Below are 20,993 nucleotides of genomic sequence, written 5' to 3' on the forward strand. Positions count from 1 at the left end.
AAATGAGGGATGGATAAAAGAAAATAGTTTGAACCGATGAAAAATGTGGAGATGGAAAGTGATATGAATGAGGGGAACAAGTAACAGAAAGAGACCTAAAACTTTGTAAACTACCCAGATATACCATTATTTTCAAGGTGCTGTTGAAAACTTTGCTTATACTTCTAAAGTGACATTGAAAGTGAGACAGGACTTCCCCTGCTTACTTTTGTATGCGCTCCTTCATATTGATTTGCTGCGAAGCAGGTCCTCTCCTGGGCTTGCAAATTCAGGATGCCGTTCCGTCAGCCTATTAGGCCTATGCTACATAGCAGTTTTACTAGAACTGCAGTTTTGGATTTATGTCACCTCGCCATATTGGCAAATGAAATTTCGTCGTCATATCTCTGGTTCCCGGGATGCCAGATGACGAGTGAGGGAAAAGAGGGAGGAAGGGAGGGAGGGTTTGAGGAGAGGAGGAAAGAGAGTCTGGAGAGAGAGAGAGAGAGAGAGAAAGAGAGGGAGAGTGAGAGAGAGCAATGGGGTCAACACCAGCAGCAGCAGCAGCAGCATCAGGAGCGGCGTCGGACGGAGATGGCGCGGCAGTTGTCGTACTTGTTCGTACGTTGCCGGCAAACCCTTCGCAGAGCAGACGCTGGTGTGTGTGAGAGTGTGGGGTTGGTGGGACCCAATTCGTCGTTTCGCCACAAGGGCCCGTCTGAGGATTTCGGCGGCAGTCTTTGGTCTCTTTCCTCTGTTAAGATAGGTCGGTCCCTCGCTTCGAAGATGAACCAGCTCGACCAGGACGAGAAGCTGATCATCGAGGTCCAGCAATATCCGGGACTTTACGACCAGAACAGCTACGACTACCGCGACCTGCGGAAGAAGGAGAAGATGTGGCAGAATGTGTCCGAGAGTCTGGGTCTCCATGGTGAGTACGCTAGCTATTCGGAGAGAGAGAGAGAGGAGAGAGAGAGAGAGAGAGAGGAGAGAGAGAGAGGAGAGGGTCGGGTAGGAGTGGCAAGGATTGCTCGGAGTGGGATGGGGTTTCCTCGTGCTATGAGTCAGGATGTGCTACGAGGAGCGTGGCTCGTTGCGAACGATTTTTGGCTCGTTCCTCCCCCCGACAGGAGCACGGCGTCGTGGTAACGGAGGCCCGTTGTTTGGGTGCGCGGTCGTTCCCATTCATGAGAGATTCGGTATTGAGAATGAAATTTTGCTACGAGTGAGTTTTTGTTGCAGGTTTTGCTTAAATGCGACTACGCCTTAGTAAGGGCATTTAGGGATATTGCAGGTAAAATGAATTTTTCTGCGCATTTGTGCGTACGCACACCTGCACACATGTATATAAACTTGCATACATACACATATATAAACTCATATATATATATATATATATATATATATATATATATATATATATATATATATATATATATATATATATATATATAGGCTTAGTCATATCAATCTTTAATTACCTAGTAGGTGATTAAATAAAGGTGCCGTACTAATTGTCAAATAACGGCTTTTAAAAAAACATCAATGAAAAATTATAAATTCATACAACTGTTTTAAAAGGATTTTGTATATACTTATAATAAATGTATGTGTATGTACATACACACATACATATATATATATATATATTATATATACACATATATATATATATATATATATATATATATATATATATATATATATATATATATATATATATATATATATATATATATATATATATATATATATAATCACATGGAAATGTTTTAGCGAATGGGCAAGCGCGCCGTAATTGAAGCGAGGAGATAGAAAGCAAGAAAACGTTTGCTTTAAAGGGGAAACTCTACGCTGCCTGGCGCAAAACCGTTTTGCTGCGCTTTTCTCGTGCTTTTTTTGGGACCTGCATTTTTCACGAAATTCGCCCGGAAGTTCTGGGGGAAACAGGGACTCAGTTTTCAGTTACTAAACGAAACGACGGATTTCATTGAAGGGAAATACTGGATTACTGATGGATGCTCATATCATGGATTAGTTCGGTAATCCCGTTTCTGTGAAATGATGTTCAATGAAAAGGCAGGCCTATGTGAGTTTATAGCCTTAAATAAGTGGTTTGGGTAAACTATATACAGTATATATATATATATAATATATATATATATATATATATATATATATATATATATATATATATATATATATATATATATATATATATATATATAATTACAGCGGGGTCCACAAAAACATCAAAAAGGCCATAATTTATTTATGAGACGTTTCGCACATGTACTATGTGCATCTTCAATCTGCAAATATAACAAATTTCGCTAAAATTTACAAAAAACTATTTTAAAAGATGTTAAAAGGAAAAAATTATTTACAAAAATTAAAATTAATAAAACTTGAAACGTATACAGTAAAAAAGAAACCAGTGCTGAACAAACCATTCAAAGGAGGAGGAGAAGAACGAATGACCAAGACCTGACCCCACCCTACGACTTCAGTTATGCTAGATATAATTGTGAACGCCACAATGCCTCTTAACTTTTTTGAATTCTTCGCGCTTTTTTTGGATACGCTTGTCACTACAAAGCCTTAAGATCCAAGTGCAAGAAATATGAAGAAATTCTGACGTCCGGTAGCAGGAAACGAACCCGGGTCCCCTAATCAGAACGAGGTACCATTGTCGACCTGACGGCGAGAAGGATAAAAGTCTATTGACTCTCATACATACATTTACCTGTCGTTTTCAGATATATATATTAGAGCTGGAATAGACCCATCCTCACCATCGTAGCGAAGTGGACAATCGATTTTTATTGCTTTTTTAGGCTGAAATCTATACGTAGAGTCTATTGGTAAAAGTGACCAGTAGATTCTATATATATATTTCAGCCTAAAAAAAGCAATAAAAATCTATTGTCCACTTGCTACGATGGTGAGGATGGGTCTATTCCAGCTCTGATATAGTTATATGTCTGAAAACGACAGGTAAATGTATGTATGAGAGGTAGTAGACTTATCCTTCTCGCGGTCAGGTCGACAATGGTACACCATTCTGATAAGGGGTCCCGGGTTCGTTTTCAGCTACCGGGCATCAGAATTTCTTCATATTTCTTGCACTTGGATCTTAAGGCTTTGTAGTGACAAGCGTATCCAAAAAAGCGCGAAGAATTCGAGAAAGTAGGACCAATGGCAGAGGAAGAAGTCCATAGTAACGGCATTTCTTTATTGCTGACGTTTCAAGACATCTGCCCCATTATCAAAGCTGGAATAATACATTAAAATATAATTTTATATAAATATATATAACATTGTGTAGCCCTATTTTTTTGCAATGGTTATTAAAATCCACGTTCATATTAACCGCTGTCCAGTCTGGGACGAGTTTCATATTATGTGGGCCACTGGTTCTTGTACAAGTATGGAGAATGAAGGTAACTTGATATTATTCTCGGTTTCGTTTTTAGTGTCTGTAGAACCAGTTGTTTCATATATTACATAATGCCATTTGTGACGATATTGGTAAACGGGTGGTAATTACAGTTGAAACGATTGAAATATGCCTTGAGCAGAGGGCTGGCAACCTCATCCAAATGGGTCTCGATATGGCCCTAGTAGCTGATGAAGGGGAAAAGCATTTTGGAAGGTAACTTTTTCTTTTTTAATTTTATGCAAAGGCTGGTTTGATTGGAAACTTAATGCGCTTATTGCTTCCGAGTTTGAGGAAGAGAAAACGACAGGCTGATAACTGAAGTTAGTCTGACGCGGAAGGAGTTGTGCGGCCGCTCCATAACTGTCAGAAATTTATAGAAGATTTGAGTAAGTCCCAAAAGCATGAGAGTAGTCTTCACTCATTAGCTCACAGGGCACTCATAGAATTTATCATTAAACTGGAAACTGGCACATAATTTAGGTAAACTGTATTTAGTAAAAATGTATGAAAATGTCATATTTTAAGGAAATAATTTTATTTTTTTTTATTATCGCCACTTAAAATTATATATTCTGAGTACTCAGGTATTATATTACAGTGCAGTTATTGACACTGGTTTTTAAAATTTGTGTATCTTTACTAAAAATATTGGTATGAGGTTTTTTAGCTTTCTGTAAAAGAAACCTATTGTGCCGGCTTTGTCTGTCCGTCCGCACTTTTTCTGTCTGCCCTCAGATCTTAAAAACTACTGAGGTTAGAGGGCTGCAAATTGGTATGTTGATCATCCTCCCTCCAATCATCAAACATACCAAATTGCAGCCCTCTAGCCACAGTAGTTTTTATTTTATTTAAGGTTAAAGTTCGCCATATTCGTGCTTCTGGCAACGATACAAGACAGGCCACCACCGGGCCGTAGTTAAGTTTCATGGGACGCGGCTAATACAGCATTTTCCCGAGACCACCGAAAGAGAGATCTATTTTCGGTGGCCTTGATTATACGATGTAGCGGCTGTACAGAAAACTGGATTGCTCCGAAGAAACTTCGGCGCATTTTCTACTTGTTTTTTTTCCTGGTGTCTGTCTGTGACATAACAAGAACAGATGTCCCGAGGAGAGCTGGAGAACTTAACGAAATACGGAGAATCCTATCCGTAGAGTTTGATATTTTCCTCTTTGCTGAAACTTTCCTTACGGTATGTTTGTATTAATATTAATAGAATATGAATTGATACCTTTGGTTTAATATTGCACAATTATTAGTATATTTAGCCTTAAATCAGTAATAAGCAGAAATAATTAATTGAAAAATTGTATATGAATGCGTATGGCGTAACCATCGGGAGTATATCGGCTCAATAATACATTATTTTTTCACGGTCTCTTCCTAACGTACACTATAGTCTGTTGTTTTGGGGGCATTACGGTAAATACCCTCAATCGATATCATTGAAGCTAATCCTGATTGGCTGCTCATATTGCTCGGCACCCGCCATAGGTTACAGCGATATCGGCTGCAGATATTTACCTTCGGCCCAAAAAAGAAACAAAAAAACTAGGTTTGGGATGTTGATGTTATTTCAATTTTCCCAAATGAAGAAGAATGGGCAATTAGGAAGGGCTTGGGTGTATTACGTGGCACATGTTTGTTTCCCTTTTGTTGTTGTCTTTGTAATGTTAAGAATTATAAATGTATTGTGAGTTACGGTATTTTTTAAAGATATTTTGTCAACATATATCATTCCGTTGACTCACTGGTTGTTGAGATTGGAATATTAATAGTTAGTGAAATTCCGTTGTTTAAGTTTTGACAAGTGACGATATAGATAAGTAAGTAGGCATTTAACTATTCCTTTGCGGTGTAGCTTATGGCACAAACATTTCAAGACGAATGATATATTGTTTTTTTAAGTCTCGGGAAAACTTTAGCTATGGTTATGATTGCAGTTTGTATGAAGGGTGATAATCATACGAGTGTACCTGTCGTTCCCTGTCATACGCTTATACTTCGTCTCTTCTCGATCCATAGGTTGTAGGTTAAGAAATCTGTTAGTATTCCTGTTCTTTACTTTAGCAACTCTCTTCTTCTTCTTCTTCTTCTTCTTCTTCTTCTTCTTCTTCTTCTTCTTCTTCTTCTTCTATTCCTTGCATCTTCTTCCCCCAGTCCCACCTCACCCATATCCCTCCTCACCACATCCATCCATCTGATCCGGTGACGCCCCACACTCCTCCTCCTCCTCCCCATCACTGCCATGTTCTTAGCTCTCTTGATTGGTTCCACCTCCTCTCTTCTTATTACATTGCTATGGTATCTCAGACGAGCTTCCGTAGCCTTCTCCTTTACATTACATATACCACACATTCTTCTTGTATCTTGACTCTCCCTCCTTTCCAGTAGCCATATTCCAGCAATCCATCTCACCATCCTCATCTCGGTTCTCTCCAACAGTCCCTCCTCTTTCCTCTAAGTGCCCAGGTTTACTTTATTAAATGTAGCTGTTACTATTTTATCCTGAGGATTGCATTAAAATGGCTATTCTTTGTATTATTTCTACCTTAACTGAATGGTAGGTCATCCTTTGGCAAACAAAATAATTTAATTTTTAATTTAATATCTTTTGCCAGAAGATTACATTTTTAATGTCTAATTCTTTTATTCCGACAGTTTTTTACTTTTCAGTGATCTTCCTTTTGCAAACTAATACTGTGATCCTCATTTTGCAAACTAATACTATGATCTTTCTTTGCAAACTTAATACTTTGATTTTCCTTTGGCAAACTAATACTGTGATACTCATTTTGCAAACTAATACTGTGATCTTCCTTTTGCAAACTAATACTTTGACCTTCCTTTTGCAAAATAATACTTTGGTCCTCTTTTGCCAACTAATACTTTGATTTTCCTTTTGCCAACTAATACCTTTATCTTCCCTTTGCAAACTAATACTTTGATATTCCTTTTGCAAACTAATACTTTGATCTTCCCTTTGCAAACTGATACTTTGATCCTCATTTTGCAAACTAATACTGTGATCTTCCTTTTGCAACGTAATACTTTGATCTTCCCTCTGCAAACTAATACTTTGATCCTCCCTTTGCAAACTAATACTTTGATCCTCATTTTGCAAACTAATACTGTGATCTTCCTTTTGCAACATAATACTTTGATCTTCCCTTTGCAAACTAATAATTTGATCCTCATTTTGCAAACTAATACTGTGATCTTCCTTTTGCAACGCAATACTTTGATCTTCCCTTTGCAAACTAATACTTTGATCTTCCTTTTGCAAACTAATGCAGTGAGCCTCCTTTTGCAAACTAATATTTTGATCCTCCTTTTGCAAACTAATACTTTGATCCTCCTTTTGCAAACTAATACTTTGATCCTCCTTTTGCAAACTAATACTTTGATCTTCCTTTTGCAAACTTAGTATTTTGATCCTCCTTTTGCAACTAATACTGTGATCTTCCTTTTGCAAACAACAATATGTTTTCCTGCATATTCTTTGCCTAAACTTGGCTCTTAGATTAACATGCATGGCTTCCATTTGCAGCCAAAGAATGCCAGGCTCGGTGGCGAGTTTTGAGGGACAAGTTCGTGAGGGAGATGAGGAAGAACGTGAATCCCAAGAGAGCGGGGTCGAGCGCTCTCCAGGTGTACCAGGGAAGCTGGCCTCTCATGTCGCAACTCATGTTCTTGACTTCCCACGTCAAACACAAGCCTGTCAGGTATTGTCTTTAGTAGCATATTTTGTTCATTTTTATCTTTTCGGTGTGGCTCTCTTAATGTGAAGTTTATTAGATGTGTTACAAAAGTGTAGTAGTTTAGGTCAGAGCATATATTTAAGAACTTTCGTTTTTTTAGTTTTGCTGTAAAAGAAAACTATTGAGATGGCTTCCGCACTTTTTCTGTCGCCCTCAGATCGTAAAAACTACTGAGGCTAGAGGGTTGCAAGTTACTATGTTGATCATCCACCCTCCAAACATCAAACACACCAAATTACAGCCCTCGAGCCTCAGTAGTTTATATTTTATTTAGGTTAATGTTAGCCATCGATCGTGCGTCTGGCACCGCTAGAGGTGGCAGTGCCGACGCCTCTTGACTTGATCGCGTCTGGGGAGCATATGAGCGCTGCCCGGTCGTGACTGAGAGTTTCATACTGCAGCACATCCAGAGTTTCGTACAGCATTATACGCTGTGCAAAAAACTCGATTGCGCCGAAGAAACTCCGGCGCATTGTTTACTTGTTCCTTTTCAACGTCACCCTCGTGCTTTTATGATCTAGTCTATTTTGAATTTCTTTTCTGTTTCTACTTTCGGTATATCAGTTTTTTTTTCGTTTTCTATTCTCTTTTGCCCCAGTCTTTAGAAGTGAAATTTTTTGTGAAACTTTATTTTCTTGTAAAAACATTTATTTACCGGTATGTAATTTTGTCTTTCTACAAACTATGAAAAGAAGTTATTTGAAAGGGAAATTTAATGGGCAAGAAGAATTATTGGTTATATTCTGAAGCCAATCAGGATGCAAATTTAGTTTTTATTTTATGATTTGTATTTATTTGTTTATTTATTACTTAATGTACTTAATATATATATATATATATATATATATATATATATATATATATATATATATATATATGATTAAAAATTCACAGTAGATGCACGTGACTTCAGTATATAAGCGAATAACACAGGAAAATGACAGGCAGTAGTTCAGTACCAAGCGCTTTCACGTGTTTATTCACGAAGATGCGTGAATAAACACGTGAAAGCGCTTGGTACTGAACTACTGCCTGTCATTTTCCTTTTTATATATATTATATATATATATATATATATATATATATATATATATATATATATATATATATATATATATATATAGATATAGATATAGATAGATATAGATATAGATATATATATATATATATATATATATATATATATATATATATATTGTTTTGTTTTGTGTTGTATTATGCCTAAAGTAGCTATCCCACCTGCTTTTTTATATATTGAATTTTACACACACACACACACACACACATATACATATATACACATATATATATATATATATATATATATATATATATATATATATATATATATATATATATATATATATATATATATATATATATATATATGTTTTGTGCCTGAAGTAGTTATGCCGCGTGCTTTTTCTTTTATTTTGAATTAATGAACAAATATTTCTCTATTATTTTAGGATTCATAATTATTTTTTTTTTATCAAAAAGTAGACAGAACTTTTTTGTTATTGCCTATTTTAATTAAGTGCTACTTATCTTTTATATTCATATACGGTATTCAATTAAATGTGCAGTTTCTGTTGTGGCTGTGATGATTACGCATTCGTTTCTCCCTTAATTATTGTTTGTTGCTTTTGATGAGATGCTTTTGTATTTCGTATTCACATTAAATTGAATTCTCCCCATTTAAATTTAATCATGTTTTACAATACGTGTTCTAGGATCTTATACAACGGTTTTACAGTTTCATAAATCGTTATTATTTGTGAATGTCTTTTGTGTAGCATGTTGTGTGAATTTAAAAGCCCACGATAATAGGACATTATTATTATTATTATTATTATTATTATTATTATTATTATTATTATTATTATTATTATTATTATTATTATTATTATTTGTGAATGTCTTTTGTGTAGCATGTTGAGTGAATTTAAAAGCCCACGATAATTATTATTATTATTATTATTATTATTATTATTATTATTATTATTATTATTATTATTATTATTTAGAATGTGAACCCCATTCGGATGGAACAGGCCTAAAGGGACCATTGACGTGAAATTCAAGCTTCCAAAGAGTAAGGTATTCATTCGAAAGAAATTGCAGAAGATAATAGTAAATACAGGAAGAAGAGATCAGTTATTAGAAAAAAAGATAAACTAATAGACAGATAGATAAAATTGTAAGTGAATTATTAAAAGTACAAGGAGAATTGTTCTAGGGTAGCAATGTATTGCATCATCAAAACAAAGAAATGTAATCCGCTAGTATACAGTCTTCACATTTCACTGTACTACGACAGTCGACATATTGTAGTAATTTCCTCTCTTGTCAGTTCTTCATTGGAGGAGTGGGTAGAGCTCTCGGCTAGCACGCTGTTGGCCCAGCGTTCGACTCTCCGACCTGCCAGTGAAGAATTAGTGGAATTTATTTCTGGTGATAGAAATTAATTTTTCGTCATAATGTGGTTCGGAGTCCACAATGAGCTGTAGGTCCCGTTGCTAGATAACCAGTAGGTTCTTAGCCACGTAAAATAAGTCTAATCTTTCGGGCCAGCCCTAGGAAAGCTGTTAATCAGCTCAGTGGTCTGGTTAAACTAAGGCATACTTAACTTTTTTCCTCTCTTGTTTCCTGTGTGGGTCATTCATTTAACTGTGATAAGTGATTTTGTTCTTGTCGTTGCTGCATGGTTTCATTTTCGCCTTTGTTTGCGTTTAGCATTAAGGAGGTTTTAGTTACGAGTGGAAGTTTTAGATGGCTTGACGGAATGGACGATGGCGTATCTGCATAGGTGGAAACTGGATGCTTTACTTGTTTCTTCTTCTTCTTCTTCTTCTTCTTCTTCTTCTTCTTCTTCTTCTTCTTCTTCTTCTTCTTCTTCTTCATTTAACGTGCTTTTTCCCATTTTTTATATGAGGTAAGCACGATGCCTTCTTTTGAAGGACTTTGATGTTTAAGATTTGAAAAAAATTCACCACCGTTGCATACAAGTAATTTCGGTATTTGGTTAGAAATATCAAATCGTTTATAGTACAGATACTTGGCGTATTGTTGAGGGTCAAGGATTTGCTATATGTGAAGGGCATCCAGAAGTGTGCCAGTGTTGCATAGACTAGTTTCGAAATGAAATTATAAATTCGCATAGAACAGATGTCTCCTATAGTCATGCGCAAGATCATGAATTTTATATCTTTTTCAAGTGAACTGTTTAAAGGGAGGTCGTTTCATCTTTACATTGCGGTGGATATGCTACTTTTTTCTTGCATAGTTTATAAGCAAGACATTCAAAGAAAAACATTCCAAGTATTACGCAGCAGTTTGAAGCCATTTCCTCCTTAGGAGGCAATTCCATGGTGCACTGGAGGCATTGCTTAGGTTCTTTGCAGAGTCCTTTCGGCCCATATTTCTTTTACTGTACCTCCGTTCATATTACCTTCCATCTACTTTCCACTCTCTTCTAACAGTTGTTGTATAGTGCAGCTGCGAGGTCTTCCTCTTGTTACACCTTTAAAACCTTTTTACTCTCAATTTCCTTTCAGCGCTGAATGACCTCTGGATCCCAGCTCTTGGCCTTTAGCCTAAATTTTTGTTCCAATTCCAATGTAGCTGTTTCAAACCTAGTATATTAAGTATGTAACGTTTAAGTAATAGATTTATGTTCATATAAAAATGTCTCATTGAATGAACAATAAATCTGTAGTCTCAGTATCAGATCATCTGAAACGTGTAACGGATTGCTGTATCCCATCAATAATATTGGATTATTAAGACCACAATTCCACCAAGCACATCTTGCTTTATTCGGACGCGCAGGGATCTGCTCGAATAATCGTTCGCATGCATACACTGCGCTTCGTAGGCCTAAAGGATTTCACAGCATTCATTGCAATCGGCAGTAGAGCATCGTAGGCGCGTGTGAGTCCCATCTCGCCTAATGGCATTGTAAGCCTAAACGCGTTCACGTTGCCCCGTTGCTGGTTGGGCTGGGTTGCCAGATGTCACCAGCTGCTACAAGGCTTCACGGTTCTCTCAGTAACAGACATCATATTAAGGAAAGTTGTAGGATGTTTATGGGAGTACTTTGCAAACTAACGTTAGGGAAAATAGCGAGATATATAATGCTACGACTCTGTTTTCTTTAGAGTTAGGTAACTATTCCTTTCGTGGAATCTTGACAGATGAATGTGAAATGAAATAGACTGACGAAATAGCGTGAGTTTGGGTGGACGATATCAAGGTTCAGAACGCTTTTTTTTTTTTGGTATGTAAAAACTATAAGTGATTCTGAGTTTGAAAGTGATAAGCATACCATTATTGGTCTACGAACCTGGAATTGAATGGTAGTTGTTTCTCAGTTCTTCTTACATCCTAAAAGAAGAATAGATTTTATGGTATGATAGTATTACATTTGCGTATGAAATTTCACATGATATTGTTATATTGATATATTTGTTTCTTTCATTTTGTGAACATAGGATGTCTATAATATTATATTTAGCCATAGTGACACAGCATAAAGGGAATTCTTAGAAGCCAGAGATACGCATCAGTCATTATTTTCATTCATCATATCCATATTAGTAATATTATTTTCTTTATTCCTTACAACGATAAGAATAGTATTGATAATAAGCTTAAATTAGAAAATTATTAGTGTTATTAATTTTTTTGGCTTTTAGGAATGATAAAAATAGTAGTGCTGATCATCACACTTATCATCATCATATCTGGTGTTTCTTGCATACATTAATCTGGTATATTTAAATGCTTTTTATATATATATATATATATATATATATATATATATATATATATATATAATGTGCACATACATACATACTTATACACATACATAAATACATATACACATAAGTAAAGTGTACCTTAGTTTTACCAGACCACTGAGCTGATTAACTGCTCTCCTAGGGCTGGCCCGAAGGATTAGACTTATTTAATACATACACACAAATCTATATATATATATATATATATATATATATATATATATATATATATATATATATATATATATATATATGTATGTATCTATCTAGATATATGTACACTAGTCTTCTCCCAATGACAGGGATGGCTTTAGAAAGTCGTCCCTTGCTGGTTTTCATCCAGTATCATTTTGTACCATGTTGCGACCCCATGCCCTGCTCTGCCCTGCTCTACCCTGTCCTGCCCCACCGATGTTCATATATATTTATTATATATATATATATATTATATATATATATATATATATATATATATATATATATATATATATATGTATGTATGTATATACCGTATATATTATATGTATTTGCAGACAGATAAATTATATTATTAAGTTTCCTGGCATGTTAAAGTTATAGAACTCCTCTTTTTCCTTGGAATTATATTTCATTTCCTATTTTTAACGGTTTACGTCTCCAAATTGTCGCCGGCCGTTATCAAAAATATTAATGGCAAAAGTATGAAAGTCTGGGGAAAAAATTAGGTATCCAATCTCCCGTCGGGCTTATGAAGCCTTTTTCTCTCGGCCGCACTTAGCAGTTCCCCTGGCACATTTCATTTTGTTGGTTCAGCTTTCCCTCCAAAGCACACACACACACACACACACACACACACATTTGTATGTATGGACGTATATATATATATATATGTATGAAAATATTCATATGTGTATATTCACATATTTATAGTAGATCGTTTGATAGATATATTACACACCCGTAATCGCTCGTAAAAAGTTTAAGGGATAGATAAATAAACATATGTATATATACACAGTATATATTTATCTTATATATATAAATAAATAAATATATATATATATATATATATATATATATATATATATATATATATATTATGTATATATGTATATATATATATATATATATATATATATACATATTATATATATATATAATATATACATATATATATATATATATATATATATATATATATATATATATATATATATATATATATATACACACACACACACACACACACACACACGTTACAAGGAGACAAGGAGACGTCTTGTGGCAGTTTCACGAAGCTTTACAGTATTTAGCGACGTTTCGGGGCCTTGCCCCATCATGACAGCTGTAAAAAGACGAATGCATATAAAATCTAATAAAAAGGCTCATCCTAAAAACACCGATTTGCATATACAAGAAAATCCACAAAACATAAAATGCTAAGAGAGGTATACCATCTCAAGCAAAGGGAAGTAGACGAGTGACTAGAAGAGGAAGCAAAAGGTCCCAAGTAAATAAGGTTATGCCAGGTGAAGAGGGGTAGCGGTAGATTGATTGTTTAGTTTTGGAACTAGTGTTCGCGTCCCAGATGTAGTTTGGGAAATTTTGTCGAGGCCGCCCGAAGGCTTCCTAGGTCCGCATACGTAGATAGCCACAGGGGTTGGTTGGGGGTGAGTTATCGAATAGGTGTCCAGTTGTCATCTCCAGAATTCTGGAGTATTCGGGAACGTACAAAGAAATGCAAGTTTAATATCGAGTATAAACATTTTTAAGTCCTTGCAAGGGCGTTTTCCCCTCAGCAGCTTGGTGTCCTCGAATAACTTTTATAAGAACAGTAGTTCCAAAACCAAACAATCAAACTACCGCTACCCCTATTTACCTGTTATAACCTTATATATTTATATATATATATATATATATATATATATATATATATATATATATATATATATATATATATATATATATATATATATATATATATATATAATGCATGCGTTTGGAGCCACACAAATACACATTCACATGTGCTAACTTGATTATACTTTTGCCTACAAGAGGTCTTTTGCGGAATATATGTGGAATAAGTAGTCGATTTGAAAACAGTATCTGACAGAAAGGTCTAATAAAAATTGTAAATGAACATGAGTGTGTAAGTACACAGTCGCAGAATTGCTTTCCAAAATTTTGATAAACATGTTTATATACTCATTTAACTGAGTTTTTAAAAGGGAATTGATTGAAAATACTGCGATTCAGCCTATTATAGCTCTTTAGTAATTAATTGCATAGGTAGTCAAATAATTAGTTAATGTTTGTTGTCTTAGTCTCTTATTTAATGACTAATTTGATAATTAGTTAATGTATTCTTTTGTTATTTATGTATTCGTTTAATTACTATTTTAATAATTAGGTAATATCAATTGTTATTTAAGTATTATTAATGCAATGTTGAGTTAATTAAATTATTTGTTATTTATGTATTAATTTAATGTTAAGTTAGTGAAATTATTTGTTATGTATTAACAATCTAATATGTAGTTAATGGAATCATTTGTTACCTATGGATTTATTTGAATATTCATTTATTATTTGCGTATTTCTATTTCTCATGAAATTCCCTAATCCTTAATCTTTCAAGGTTCCCCTCTGCCCTTCCCTCAGGCCGAACAAGCGCGAGATCTACTCGGACACGGGCGGCACCGACGAGGAAGAGGAACTGGAACAGTCGGAGGAGGAGGAGGACCTCACCGCCGACATGAAACCAGATCCCACCTCCTACTTATTGACCGACGCGGCGGCACCACCGCCGCCGCCGCCCGCGTCCTCCCATCCTCATCCTCAGCAGCACCAGCATCCTCCTCCTCCTCCTCCTGCTTCCTCCCATCCCCTCCTCCCGCCAGCGAGTATTCGACGACGGGCCCCAATGCCAAGAGACTGAAATACGACGCCGTGGAGGTCCAGAAGATGAATTCGTCCTCCTCCCCCTCCTCCTCCTCCGCCTTCTCCTCCTCCTCCTCCGAGATGGAGATCCTGAAGATGATCGTGAATTTCCAGAGCGCCAGGCAAGAGGACGAGGAGAACGAAGAGCGCCTCTTCTGCCTCAGTCTCGTCCCCTCCCTCAAGAGACTCCCGCTCGAGAAGAGGAGTCTGGCCAAGCTGCAGATCCAGAAGATACTCCACATCATGGAGTTTCCGGATCTCAAGTGCGATTTCTAGCGTCGGGACAATTTACGGATTTCTAGATCTCAGAGTAAAACTGTAACATCTGGGCATTCATTTTCCAGATCTCAAGAGAAAATTGTAAGATCTGGGCATTCATTTTCCAGATCTCAGAATAAAATTGTAAGGTCTGGACGTTAATTTTTCAGATCTCAAGTGCGAGTTTTAACGCTCGAAAATTTTCCAGATCTCAAGATAATAATATAACATCGGGGTATTAATTTTCCAGATCTCAAGTGCAAGTTTTAACGTTGGGAAATATTCCAGAACCTAAATTAAAATTAATCTCCATGGAATTGCCAGATCTCAGGTGCGAATTCTAACGCTGGAAATTTTTCCAGATCTCAAGATAAGAATATAACATCGGGGAATTAATTTTCCAGATCTTAAGTGCAAGTTTTAACGCTGGGAAATATTCCAGAACTTAAATATAATCTCCATGGAATTGCCAGATCTCAAGCGCGAGTTTTAACGATGGAAAATTTTCCAGATCTCAAGATAAGAATATAACATCGGGGAATTAATTTTCCAGATCTTAAGTGTAAGTTTTAACTTTGAAAAAGTATTCCAAATCTTAAGTTAAAATTGAACTCTATGGAATTGTCTGATCTCAAGTGCGAGTTTTAACGTCATTGAATTTCTCAGATCTCAAGATAAAACGCAACACCAGGGGATGAATTTTCCAGAACTCAAGAGCGAGTTTCAACGTCACGGACCTTAGCAAATATTAAGTTAATATTTAGATATCAGGGAAGATGTAGGCCTCAGTTGGAAATGTAAATTAAGAGAATTTCCAGATCTGAAGTGAGAATTTTTTAATCATGTTCCTGCGCCCGTCCGAGTCTTACGTTGGCAGACTTCATGTTTAGTAAACTGCGCGGAGATGGAGAACTGTTATCTTGTTTTTGATGGAAAAGAAGCATTATCCAATTTACAGAATAAGCTGAGGTAAGCATGAGGCCTCCTCAAAAATTTAAAACTTGTCGTATACCTCTTGAAATTTCACGTAGTGTTTGTTGTACTGTGTGAGGGATGATCAACATTTCTGAATTTGCGATTTGATTAAGTAGCCTTTGTGATAACCCGTGAAATTACTTGTGATTTGCTTATTACTTACAAGGGAGGGTTACGAATTGTCAAGTGAATTTGACAAGATAACGGAATTACCCAACGTCAGTATCGGAAACTGAATAATTAATTTTATTTAGAAAAATATTGATGGCTCTTTTCAGCACAATAACAGGTCAGGTTTTAAACTACATGTGTTATCTATGTTACTGTGAAGGGTAAAATTGTGTCAGCTTTAAATTGTGCGTCACTTCAGTACATTTGACTAATCTATTTATTGATTTAGATCTATGAACTGACGTTACAAACAATATACTGATCTCTGTACTCAATCGTTTTCTACCTGCTTGTGATTTGACTTGAATAAGCAAAAAAGTTCATGAACCCCTCCCCCCTTCCCTCCATCTTGGGTCCTGCCTTGCCCTTGTTCATGTTTTCTTTGGGCCTGGGCTAGAAAAGGGCGTTACGTTGCCCTCCCCATCTGCCTCTGCAAAAAAAAAAGGGCTATCTTAGATTTTTGATTTTCGAGATTCATGTAAATAAGTGTCATGTTATTCGCAGCCATATTGTCGTCATGGAAGTATTAGCTTTTTTTCACCCTTAGCTTTTCATTATTAGCTTTTATTATTATGAAAATGATTCTGGTGCACACTATGTTATTTTCAAGGAAGATTACATATCATTATTGTAGCCGGTAGAAATGGGATTATGATAAATATTTTTGTTATGTGTCGTAGTAGTATAAGGAAGAGCACTAGTAGAATACGGACTGTTAACAAGGGTCATTGGCATTTATGGATTTACTAGATTAGACGTAGTTTACTTATAGTGGGTAGTACAGTAGTAGTAGTAGTACTAGTAGTAGTAGTAATAGTAGTAGTAGTACTAGTAGTAGTAACAGAAGTCGTAGCAATAGTAGTAATAGTAGTAGTAGTAGTAGTAGTAGTAGTAGTAGTAGTAGTAGTAGTAGTAGTAGTATAAGGGAAATGTATAGCGTATGGGTACGATTATTCATGTTATTCAAATAAGTCAGTAATTGTAAGACTATGGAATGTCCAAGGAAGTAATTTATATTTTTGTTATATTTTGTTGCTACAGATATAAACAACGATGAATAAAAGATGGTAGAGATTTTGTGTGTCTTTGGATGTCCATAAGAAACGCAGTAGACTCATAATTGAATATTTCCACATTCTCGTGATAAGAATATGAAGAAATAGAATACATACTTACATTCATACATACATTTGTGGAAATTGTATGTTCATCGTTATGATGAAATAAAGTTGATTTGTTATCAAACCTTGTAAATAGTACAATCACAACAGGATATCTGCAGCAGAAGATATAATTCTCATGGAGTATGAAATCACCATACATGCATGTACGGTATATTTACTATAACTGTTGAATCTTCTTCTTTCTTCTTTTTCTTTTAACGTGCTTTTATTCCCATTATTATATGGGGTAAGCACGATGCCTTCTTTTGAAGGACTTTTTGATTTGGCTTTGGGGTAGACCTGTGGTCTCGATCGGCTGCCCTGCCTGACATCGCTTAGACCCCGGTACGTATGTTTCATATAGTGTGGATATTCAACTGAGCGTGCTTATGAATAATGAATAGACTAATTGTAGAGTTTCGACAGCTTTTTTGTAAAGAAATTTTTGATAACTATAAAATAGTTATAGGATTTGTTAGTCATATTTTTACGCGATCAGTAGAAATTTGAGTCAGCGTGTAATATCTGTAAACGTAGACCATTGTTCAAGTATAATTTGTCGAGGTCATCAGAACAATTAGAATGCGATTGTTTTTTCTGATTATCTCTAAAAATGCGACTGCCCCGTAGGGGGGTTAGTGCCGTCAGTGCATCTCAGGAGGTGCACTGTAGGCATTACCTAAGGTTCTTTGCATTGTCCCTTCGGCTCCTAGCTGCAGCCCCCTTCATTCCTTTTATTGTACCTTCGTTCCCATTCTTTCTTCCATCTTCATTTCCACCTTTTCCCAACAGTTGTTTCATAGTGAAGTGCGAAGTTTTCCTCCTGTTACACCTCTCAAACCATTTTACTCTTAGGTTCCCTTTCAGAGCTGAATGACCGTATCGGTCCCGGTGCTTGGCCTTTGGCCTAAATTCTACATCAGTTCAATTCAGTAATGGCTATGAAAACGTTCCTTGTAAAAATTGTCCCTATTTAAATGTTCCTTGAGAAACGATTCCTGTTACAGCGATCCTTGAAAAATGTTTCATTGTTTCGGAATACTATTAATATTTTGCCGGGATATATGGAATGAATAAAGTTAAAGCTTTAAGATAATGGGGAGATATCTGATGCATACTTGCTGGCACAGAAAACGAGTAGGTAGGTGAAAAAAAATGTGTATTTCTTTGCAGTTACATCTACATATATATATACTGTATATATATATAGAACATAATAGTTTAAGTAACATTCCATAGCTGCTTGTATTTGTAAATGCGTATGTAGTTGTTGAAAGTATTTATGGGGACGGATGGAGGATTAATGTGGCTTCCATTAATCTTGTAAAGACAAATGTTATGCATCTTGACCTACCCTCCCCCTCCCCACATCTCCAGGGGAGAAATGGAGCCTTCTCTCTGTTGGTTGGACCATTCGGAGGTCCACATTCGGCCTCCTACCTTATCCCAAGCCTTACTACACTTAGGGCGAGGGCCCAAGCTGACTTCATTCTGGCCAAATGTGAACCAACATAGCCATCTACGGTCACTTAAGTACTCTTATTAAAACTTTTTCGCCAGTAGGTTTCACCATAGATTATGGAACCAGAGGAGGAATATTAAGATGATCGAGCAGTTTTTGAAGGCCACTTAGCGAAAACGGTTTATTACTGAGAGGATGAAAGTGATGTGGAGTTTCTGTGTTGATAAACCCACAGTTACCTACATGGTCCTGAGTACAGTTGGTTCCATGCTTAAGAAGAATTTTCAAGAGATCACAAACCTCCGCCAAGGTTGAGCAGTTCACCTCAGCCCCCCCTCAAAAGCTCCCTTATCCAAGTAGGATTTTTCCCAAAGTTTAATCACTACCAACAATTTACGTAAAAATCAAACCTTATTTTACGTAATTTTGCTAAGTAACAGACTGACAGAAGAGGAAACGGAAAGCAATAATTGGGCCGGAAGGACACTGCAATAATTAACCTGAAGGGATACTGCAATATTGGGGCTGAAAGGACACTGCAGTGATGGGACCCAAGGGTTGCTGCCATGAAGGACTGAAATGCCACTGCGATGATTGGGCTGAAGGAACACTGCAATGATGGGACCAATGGGATCCCACCATAATAGAATTGATGGAACACTCCAATAATGGGACTGAAACGACACTTCAGAAATGGGGTTAGAGAATCCGTTTAGTAATTGAACACTGCAATGATAGGAAAGAAGTGGCACTGCAACAATGGGACTGAAAGGACACTTTAATAATGCGACTAAAGGAACACTGCAGTGTTGGGCCAAGGGTACACTAATAATGAGTCTGAAAGGACACTACGGTGCAATATTGGAACAGAATGGGCGCTACAATATTGGGACAATGAGGCTGAAAGGACACTACAGTGCAATATTGGAACTGAATGGGCGCTACAATATTGGGACAATGAGGCTGAAGGACACTACGGTGCAATATTGGAACTGAATGGGTGCTACAATATTGGGACAATGAGGCTGAAAGGACACTACAGTGCAATATTGGAACTGAATGGGCGCTACAATATTGGGACAATGAGGCTGAAAGGACACTACAGTGCAATATTGGAACTGAATGGGCGCTACAATATTGGGACAATGAGGCTGAAAAGACACTACAGTGCAATATTGGAACTGAATGGGCGCTACAATATTGGGACAATGAGGCTGAAAGGACACTACAGTGCAATATTGGAACAGAATGGGCGCTACAATATTGGGACAATGAGGCTGAAAGGACACTACAGTGCAATATTGGAACTGAATGGGCGCTACAATATTGGGACAATGAGGCTGAAAGGACACTACAGTGCAATATTGGAACTGAATGGGTGCTACAATATTGGGACAATGAGGCTGAAAGGACAGTACAGTGCAATATTGGAACAGAATGGGCGCTACAATATTGGGACAATGAGGCTGAAAGGACACTACAGTGCAATATTGGAACTGAATGGGCGCTACAATATTGGGACAATGAGGCTGAAAGGACACTACAGTGCAATATTGGAACTGAATAGGCGCTACAATATTGGGACAATGAGGCTGAAAGGACACTACAGTGCAATATTGGAACTGAATGGGCGCTACAATATTGGGACAATGAGGCTGAAAGGACACTACAGTGCAATATTGGAACTGAATGGGCGCTACAATATTGGGACAATGAGGCTGAAAGGACACTACAGTGCAATATTGGAACTGAATGGGCGCTACAATATTGGGACAATGAGGCTGAAAGGACACTACAGTGCAATATTGGAACTGAATGGGCGCTACAATATTGGGACAATGAGGCTGAAAGGACACTACAGTGCAATATTGGAACTGAATGGGCGCTACAATATTGGGACAATGAGGCTGAAAGGACACTACAGTGCAATATTGGAACTGAATGGGCGCTACAATATTGGGACAATGAGGCTGAAAGGCACTACAGTGCAATATTGGAACAGAATGGGCGCTACAATATTGGGACAATGAGGCTGAAAGGACACTACGGTGCAATAT

The 20,993-nt window shown here is 36.6% G+C and overlaps 1 protein-coding gene across 2 annotated transcripts in view; it reads left to right on the forward strand.

Moving 5' to 3' along the window:
• LOC136847395 (transcription factor Adf-1-like) overlaps positions 1–17,376 on the forward strand; it is a 129,746-nt gene extending 112,370 nt beyond the window's left edge. Inside the window, exons 1-4 of one of the 2 annotated variants that reach the window (XM_067119041.1) lie at positions 575–910; positions 6,973–7,147; positions 14,629–14,787; positions 14,868–17,376. In XM_067119041.1, the coding sequence (XP_066975142.1) occupies positions 766–910; positions 6,973–7,147; positions 14,629–14,787; positions 14,868–15,183 (795 nt within the window). In that variant the 5' untranslated portion in view covers positions 575–765 and the 3' untranslated portion in view covers positions 15,184–17,376. Of the gene's footprint in view, positions 1–574; positions 911–6,972; positions 7,148–14,628 lie in introns of those variants that run through there. The other variant, XM_067119040.1, reaches the window with a different exon arrangement.
• Positions 17,377–20,993: the final 3,617 nt, after the last annotated feature.

This window comes from Macrobrachium rosenbergii, chromosome 16 (genome assembly GCF_040412425.1).
Source record: "Macrobrachium rosenbergii isolate ZJJX-2024 chromosome 16, ASM4041242v1, whole genome shotgun sequence".
Classification (NCBI taxonomy): domain Eukaryota; kingdom Metazoa; phylum Arthropoda; class Malacostraca; order Decapoda; family Palaemonidae; genus Macrobrachium; species Macrobrachium rosenbergii.